At 40.2% G+C, this 9,043-nt stretch overlaps 2 protein-coding genes across 2 annotated transcripts; both read left to right on the top strand.

Annotated features, from left to right (window-relative positions):
- Positions 1-1,312: 1,312 nt before the first annotated feature.
- Positions 1,313-4,270, top strand: LOC141665583 (uncharacterized). The gene is made up of 3 exons (XM_074471572.1): positions 1,313-1,846; positions 1,961-2,492; positions 2,955-4,270. The coding sequence occupies exons 1-3, from the start codon at positions 1,313-1,315 to the stop codon at positions 4,268-4,270; spliced, it is 2,382 nt and encodes a 793-aa protein (XP_074327673.1).
- On the top strand, positions 4,270-5,183 carry LOC141665582 (uncharacterized). The gene is made up of 3 exons (XM_074471571.1): positions 4,270-4,452; positions 4,539-4,721; positions 4,833-5,183. Exons 1-3 carry the CDS (start codon positions 4,270-4,272, stop codon positions 5,181-5,183), a joined length of 717 nt encoding a protein of 238 aa, XP_074327672.1.
- The last annotated feature ends 3,860 nt before the right edge of the window (positions 5,184-9,043 follow it).

Below are 9,043 nucleotides of genomic sequence, written 5' to 3'. Positions count from 1 at the left end.
TTACCATGCTTATTTGGACGAGACTTGTGAACAAGAGTTGTAGACCATCTCAATACCTTTCCAACGAGCTATAGAACACAACATTTGAGTGAGTATTGAAGGAGATATGGCAGTTTAAAGTTGCTGGGTTTGTTTTGGCCGAGAGCTTTTGCTCTTGGAAGCAAAAGTCAACTTCTAATTTTTGTGTTTTATGATATTTGCTTGGTTGCTTCTCCTTTTTGCCTTGGAAAATGTTTTAGCTTTTTACCATGGTAAATTTTACATGGCCCAAAATCAACCAACAAAACAAAACCCCTTGTCATGCTTATGTCATCTTGCACATGTCATAATGCTTCCACTTGTTCACACCTTGTTGGTTTGATGACATCATCATCTCTAACCTCCTTGATTAACTCCTAATTGCTTTCCTAATGACGGCTGATCTATTATACGGTTCGCTTAACTCTCATTTTCGTTTATCATTTGAGGGATCATACCCGGGATCTTATTACTTAGGTTTCTTTAACCTTTCTCAATACATTATATTTCTTTCATGATCCTCTCTTATAATCCTTGAATTTAAATCCTTTTTATTCTGTTACCTTATACTCAATTCTTTCTGTATCTGGTAGATTTTCGGGAAAAATCAAAGTGTTCGAATTTGGATTCTGACGATCTTTACATACACTTATTTATCATATAGAGTACTAATAATATCCCAGAAGATCAATAAAAGAGCCCCTACATAGTGTGGTATGAAAATTTTTCTTATTCAGTATAATCAGCAAAATCACTATTCATAAGGGTTTCAAAAATTCCAAAAATTGGGGTTATTACACTTTGGCAGTAAACTATTTAGCAGCAGGCATTGATGGAAGCCGACATGGCATTCTGCTAGAAGAGCTAATAGAAAAACATCCCCAACATCTTCATGCAGCCTTTCAGATTGTTGAACATCGAATGACACTCCAAGAAGCAGTGGGAAGCATAAGATCTCCCCGACGCTCTAACTACAAGTATGACATGACAAGAACTCATAGCCCCCGGTCCCCGAGACCGCGAAGATATAACTCCAAATCCCCTCGACGTTCACCGCCGAGAAGAGATATGGGAAAGGAAGAGCGTCGAAGCCCTAGAGTTCAAGAGTATCAGCGACGATCTATTTCAGATAGAAAATGGCAGCCCGTGACAGAAAAGATAAAGAGTTTACCAAACTCACAGTCGATAAAGCAACAATCTTGGCAATTCAAAAAACAAAACGTGACTTTCGACCACCAAGGCCGATGAAGCCGGGTCGCCCCCGAGCTCTCGATATTGTGATTATCATGAGGATATGGGACACATTACAGAGCAATGCTACCAGCTAAGCAATCTCATTGAATCAAAAATCAGAAAAGGCCATTTCGTCCATTATATTGAAGGACATGGCCAGACTCATCAAAGACAAGACGACAGAGTAGTCGATGTAATCTTCGGGGGTTACGCCGCTGGAGGCATGTCAAACAACTCTCGTAAGTCGTACGCTCGAGAAGTGTGCAACATTAATCCTCAATGTCCTAAGAGACACAAACCATCTCCCTCTCTAATCATATCCTTTTCAGATGAAGATTATGCCCCAAATATCATTAGAGGCCATCAAGATGCATTGGTTATCACCGCCAAAATCGGCACTAATACAGTAAAAAAGATTTTTGTCGATAATGGTAGCTTAGTCGACGTCCTCTATCATCACGCCTTCGCGCAAATGGACATAGGAGACAGAAAGCTAGAAAACACCCACTCGCCTCTTTATGGCATCACGGGTAATGAGGTAAAAGTGGTTGGAACAATTGACTTGCCAGTGCTTTTTGGCACGATGCCTTGCCAAGTATGGAAAATAGTCAAGTTCCACGTAATTAGTGCAAACTCAAGCCATAATGCCATTCTAGGCTGAACGACAATCTCGGCATTGGAAGCCATTACGTTGATTCCCCATCTGAAGATGAAATTCCCGACCGAGTTTGGAGTAGGGGAGATGTGTGGCGACCAGGCGGTATCAAGACAATGCTATTTTACTACCGTCGTGCCCAAGAAACAAGATAGTGATTCTCAAACAGTCAATAAAGTCATTCAGATAGACCCCAGTAGCTTCATCGACATCCCCAAGGATCCTTCGTTTTCACCTGTCGGAGAAACGGTCGATGTTGTGATAGATGAACATTCCCCGGAAAAAATGGTTAAAATGGGAAAATATCTAAGTCCTCAGATAAAAGATGAATTAACAAGGTTGCTCTGGGAGTTCTCGGACATATTTGCATGGTCACCATCCGACATGCCGGGAATTCCAACCGATGTAGCGAGACACTCCCTACACGTCGACTGCCAAAAGAATCCTGTCAAGCAAAAGAGGCGCACATTCTCAAAAGAAAAGCGTCGAGCTATCGAAGAAGAACTTGATCGACTCTTAGTGGCTCGCTTTATCGAACCGGTAAAATTTCCGACATGGATTGCTAATGTTGTCCTGGTTAAGAAAAGTAATGAAAAATAGAGGATGTGTGTTGAATACTCCGACCTCAACAGAGCATGCCCTAAGGATTATTATCCTTTGCCAGACATAGATCAACTTATCAACGCAACAGCTGGTCATGAACTGTTATCTTTCATGGACGCGTTTTTAGGCTACAATCAAATCAGGATGGATGATCAAGATTAGGAACAAACAGCGTTAATCACACACCGAGGTATCTTTGCATATCAAAACATGCCTTTTGGGTTGATCAACTCTGGTGCAACATATCAGTGCATGATGGATGAAATGTTTAAAAATCTGTTGGGTCGGAACCTTGAGGTGTATGTCGACGACATGATAAGAAAATCAAAATTTTCAAGCTGTCATGCCGTCGACCTTTGAGAGACATTTGAGAACGTTCGTCGTAATAACATGTGATTGAACCCGTTAAAATGCTCTTTTGGCTTAACATCTAGAAAATTTTTAGGATTTCTCGTCTCCCAATGGGGGATCGAGGCTGATCCCTCACAGATTAAAGCCATATCTGAAATGAAAGACCCATCGACCATTAATGAGGTTCAACGTGTCACTGGTTGCATAGCGGCCCTTCAGCGCTTCATACCACAGGCCTCTAAAAAGTGTAGTCCCTTTTTCAAGGTCATCAAAGAAGCTTTAAAGAACAAGAAGTTAATATGGGATGATCAATGTAAAGAAAGCTTTGAAGTGCTGAAAACTTTTTTAACAAGCCCACCAGTTTTAGCAAGAGCATTACCCCGTGAAACTCTGAAAGCATACATATCAGCCTTCGATGGGTCGGTAGCCTCTGTTTTAGTCAAAGATGTTGACGGACGGGAAGCCCTAGTTTACTACGTCAGCCATACTCTAAAAGACGCCGAAACTTGTTATCCACATGTGGAAAAACTAGTTTATGCTCTCGTTGTAGCAAGCAGAAAACTCCGTCACTATTTCCAAGGCCGTCTGATAAAAGTCATGACTGATCAACCCCTGAAGTGTATCTTGCACAAACTGGATATGACAGGGCGCCTCGCCGCTTGGACGGTGGAACTCAACCAATTTCACATTGAATATCTACCTCAGAATGCAGTGAAACCTCAAATCTTATCAGATTTTGTCATAGAATGCAAATTTAACAATCTTATAATTGAAGAAACATCGTTTCCACAAAAGGCTTGGAATCTTTATGTCGACGGATCCTCAACGTCATCATCAGGGGACGCAGGTGTCATTTTAATCAATCCAGAGGGCTTCAAAATACAACAGGCTTTGAAATTCTCATTTCCAGTAACAAACAATGTAGCCGAGTATGAAGCTTTGTTAGCAGGGCTGCGTCTTGCGATTGAGTTGGAGGTGAAGATTTTAGAAATATTTGGCGATTCGCAGCTTGTTGTAAAACTGTTGCAAGGTGAGTTTAAGGCATACGATGCTCGAATGTCGACATATTTGAAACTGGCCATGTCCTTGCTGGAGAAAGTTTCGTCGTGGACGATTAAGAACATTTACAGGGAAGACAATCAATGGGCCGACGCCCTGTCCAAATTAGCATCATTTGTCGTGACAACAACAGAGGCAATTTATGTCAAGGAAAGAAGTGTCCCCTCTATTGATATGGACCCTTCGCCCTCCGACATGCTGAAAGTCAATAAAATCTCTTCTATTAAAGATTGGCGTCAACCTATTTTGGAGTACATCTTACATAATAAGTTGCCACAAGATAAGGGTGAAGCTAGATCCATATCAGACAAGGCAAAAAACTATTGTGTGCTAGAAAACAAGTTATATTGATGAGGTCTCGTAGAGCCACTGCTTCGATGCTTAGGGTAGAAGAGTCTAACATATCGATGATTGAAGTCCATACTGGAATATGTGGGGATCATTTAGGGGGCAAAAACTTAGCCCTTAAGATAGTGAGGCAAGGTCTGTTTTGGCCTACAATACGAAGTGATTGTGAAAATTTTGTACGGAATGTAAGTCATGTCAGCTATATGGGTCGGTGTCTCATCAACCCTCAGTGGAAATGATTCCGGTCATCAACCCATGCCCTTTCTTTCAGTGGGGCATTGACACCGTGGCCCCTTTCCCAAAATCTAAGAACCAAGCCCAATACATTGTCGTGGCTGTCGACTATGCAACAAAATGGATTGAGGCTCGACCTCTGGAGAAGATTCGCGAGAAGGAGATGATTGAATTTTTGACGGAATATATTATGTTCAGATTTGGGGTACCAAGAATCATCGTAACTGACAACGGAACCCAATTTGTGGGAGAGAAGTTCACATAAACACTTTCGCAACTCAAGATAAAACACATCAAGTCATCGGTAGCTTATCCCCATGCCAACAGACAGGTTGAAGTTTCTAATCGGATAATCCTACAAGGGCTCAAGAAAAGGGTCGATGAGTTACCAAGACCATGGGTCGATGAATTGCCAAATGTTCTATGGTCTTATAGAACGACCCCTGGGAGTTCAACTGGTATATCTCCTTTTAAAATGGCTTTTGGCTTGGAAGCTGTCTCGCCCGTCGAAGTGTCTCTCAACTCTTCAAGGGTCGAATATTTTGATGCTGAAGCGTCGCGAGAAGAAATTCAGCTCCACAATGTTCTTATGGAAGAAGTCGGAGACGAGGCATTAAAAAGAGTTCTTCAGCAACAAGCGCGCACAACAGCTTACTTTAACAAGAAGGTGAAAGTTAAATAGTTTTTGGTTGGGGACTTAGTCCTTCAGGAGTCGGTAGCTTCCCAACCCACCATAACAGGAAAGTTCAAGGCCCCGTAGGAAGGACTGTATCAAGTGTCAGGGGTCATCGTACCAGGGACCTATAAGCTTTCGACGCTCGACGGTACTCCTATCAAGAATGCTTGGAATGCTATTCACTTGAAATTTTTTTATTAGTAGATTAAATTAGTTGTTATTCGAATTGTGCAAGGGAACACAAGAAAGTCATCTGTTAGACTATAAAAATTAGTTTTAACGAAAAGGGGTTGATATGAGATCCCCGTTAGAATGCAAAATTCCCCCTTTTAAATTTATCTATGGAAAATAGTACTTATGAAAAGGTTTTAAATTCGAAAATTTACAAAAATCAAACGTTATTGCACAATCAATTCTGATTTCCAAGGAAAGCATCTTAAAAGTCATGAAAACTTGAATACCAAAATAAAGTCCATCTTTACTTTACTCATCACTACAGCAACTCCCTTTACCGCAGCTATGTTGCTATTCCCCATAATTTCCTATTTACGACATAAAAATCAGCTCCACAAAGTTAATCACATGTATTTTGAAGGTGGAAAACCAAAATTACCCTTTGAATATATCGAAAATCCCCTTCTCCTACTTAGTATTCTAAGTTAAAATTACTCGTCGACTGATTTTTGAGTCTTGGTAATTATACGTAACTATTCCCTGCAACTTGGTTACGCTTAACATAACACTTACAGAAAGAAGAAAACTAATTTATCAACAGATTGATATAAATCTGAAGATTTACGAAATCATTTATGACATTTGAATATATCAAGAGTTTCTACAAAATCCAAAACAGAGATATAGTTAAGTTAAGGAAATTCTCTTTTCAAACACGGATAACCATCAAAGTAACAAAAACTTAATCATCGTCTGAGAAAATAGATAGTCTGAGAAATACTCAAACAAAATAATAGATCCAATGGTCACACCATAAACGAGGCTTCCCTCGCCTTTAAGGGTCGACAGGATCAGCAGGGGCCTCAGTTTCCTTATGCTCGACAGCATAGTCTTGCAAATAGTCATCAAAACAATGTCCCGATACATCGAAACCCGCAGACTCAAATCTCTTATAACAGCGACTATATCCATCTCCCAAGGCTTCGGCGATGTCCTGCACCCCCTTCTCTACTTCCAACTTCAGCTCATAATTCTCTTTCTCCAAGGCTTCATACTTCCCATGGAGGGAGGACAACTCGCATCCAAGGCCTCACGACGCTTCGTCTCACGGCTAAGTGAGTCTTCCGTGTTCTTCACTCGAGACCCAATTCCCTCCAAGTCTTTTTTAAGACGGTCGTTGTCAATTTCAAGGTCACTTATCTAAAAACAAAGCAACAAAAGATCCACGATGAAAATCAAACATACAAGTGCATAGCGATAAAAGAGAAAGCGATAAAGTAAATTAGCTTGCCTTGGTCCGGTAGCTAGAGCTTGATTTGGACAGCTCGATAATACGACCCTTAGCCTTCGCTAAATCGGCAGAAAGTTTTTTATTCTCGCCCCTCAAAAGATCACGCTCCTCCTCGATTTCCGAGCCTGGACTCTTACTATCATCAGCTTTGTACTCCTCAAGAATGTGCAGGACATCAGATAAGAACTGACAGAATAAAAGAGGCAAATTCCAGAATAATTAATAAAGCAAAAGTAAATAGCAGCAACAACTTCTTTTAAACAAACATAATTTAAAAGAAAAAGTGGTTAGGATAAATACCCTTCCGACACGTCCTAAACAACGATCAACAAGCTCGCCCCTCGATCTCTTCGCATAGGCACTAGAATCCTGTGGGAGATTAAAAACACGAAAGGCCCAAAGAGGGACACTCAATCCACCAACCCACCTCTCAGTCAGACGGATTTCCACCCGAATAATATTCTTAATTGCCTCAGGGTCAACTGTTGGAAGCATAATCCCTCGATTACCAATTATAGTTGATGTTTTTATTTACACCACTCCCCGCAACATCCGGGAGAATTTTCTTACCTGCAACTTCTGGCTCTTTAACAGCAACACTTCGGGGTCTCTTCCTAGAGGGATTCACCACCCCTTCACAAACGACACGCTCGGAACCCCCGAGGACCTTGTTCCCTTGATCGTCTAATAATTCAATTGAGAGCGTCTAAGAAGAAGGATTCTCCTCAACCCTCGGCAAGTCAACGGCCCCAGCCTTCGAATTTTTAACCAAAAACATCATGGCCTTGTCCATCTCCTTCGAAAACCCACTCTCCAACAAACTCTTTAAGGTATTTCCAGCAACTGTAATAGAAGAAATTGGTCAAAAATGTTACGTTAGTAACATAAAAAAAGAATAAAAGAATAATATAGTCACCACAAGATATAAGTAATAAAATCTTACGACTATGTTCCTCAAGAAACTTAACATCCTTCAAATCATTATGCGTATAGACAGGTCTCGACCCTTGAAACCTATCGAGATATTCTGCGTCATATATATCAAGACCATTCAGATATTCGAGTTGCATCACCTTACAACACGGTCTAACGAACTCTAAATCTTTTCCCCCAATATAAACCCACTTTGGAAGATAACCCGAATTAGAGGATTTAACACTAACAATTTTAGGACGCTTACTTTGGGTATCAAAGTAAACCTGTCCATTATGATAATGAATGCAATATATGGAGAAAAATAGCTTAACAGATGGAATCCTATCTCTCTCGTTACACAAAGTTATGAAACCGCTAATTTGGGCTACTGAATTAGGCGACAACTGTGCAATCCCACAACCTATAGCTTCGTACATTACTAAGTGGAACGGGTGTATTGAAAGTCGGAGCCCGTACTAAAACATGATTAACGGCACCCCGTGCATACCGAATTCTGGCATCACCCACATACGATCTTCAGGGGTCGGTACCCGTAACCGATATCTACCCTTTAAATTGACCCATGACTCTAGCTTCTCCATATTTAACCAATGGTTAGAGAAATGGCTTATGTAATCCAGACTACTACCACGGGAAAACTCAACTCGACTCAATTCCCGACTCTCGCGAAGAACACTCTCTTTATACGCTAACGTCCGAGGGCTTATTGACGGAGACACCTTTGACGCTACCTCGACACCAGTGAAGAGATCCTCTTCATTCATAAAGTCGAATAATTTACAAGAATATAGATTAGGAATCTCCAAATTATCTAAGTTAATGACTGATTCCTCATCGCCCTCTTCTAGGGGCGTTTTTCAGGGTTCCTAAAAGCATTGATTTTAGAAGAAGAGGAATCCAGATTGGCCATAAAATTAGATTCTTGAGCAACAACGTTAATACTTAAAACCCGAGAACAAGACAGAAATTAAAGAACTTAGCTTTACAAGAACCAAGATCAAACTAATGAAGAAATATCTAAAAGATAAAGAACTTACTGTCACACGGAAGAGCCTGGAAAGAAAGTAGATCCTCTAAAATAGCTGTGGATGTTAAGGTTGTTAATAGTGTCACTGTTTATGTTTCGCATGCCGATTTTAGTTGCGGAGAAAAAATCATACAGGATTGTTTAAATAATTTAGTTAATACAATACTTAATGATCAAATTGTATATATCAGATGTGATTTTAACGGGAGGTGATTTTAACAGTTATCCTGGGGAAGATTCTTATGTCTATAATTATACTCATGAAGGTTTTGGCTATGGTATGCAGAATGCAGGTGGGTTTAATTTTTTGTAATTTGCATTAACCAATTAATGATAGTTAATTCTTATTTTAATAAGAGAGATTATCTTTGATTACTTTTCAGAGTGAGATTGTAAACACGTAAATAGATTACTTTTTTATGACAAGAGGAAATAATA

Source organism: Apium graveolens, chromosome 6, assembly GCF_009905375.1.
Source record: "Apium graveolens cultivar Ventura chromosome 6, ASM990537v1, whole genome shotgun sequence".
Taxonomy (NCBI): domain Eukaryota; kingdom Viridiplantae; phylum Streptophyta; class Magnoliopsida; order Apiales; family Apiaceae; genus Apium; species Apium graveolens.
Note: the sequence above shows the minus strand (reverse complement) of the source record. Positions and strands in the feature narration are given on the sequence as shown.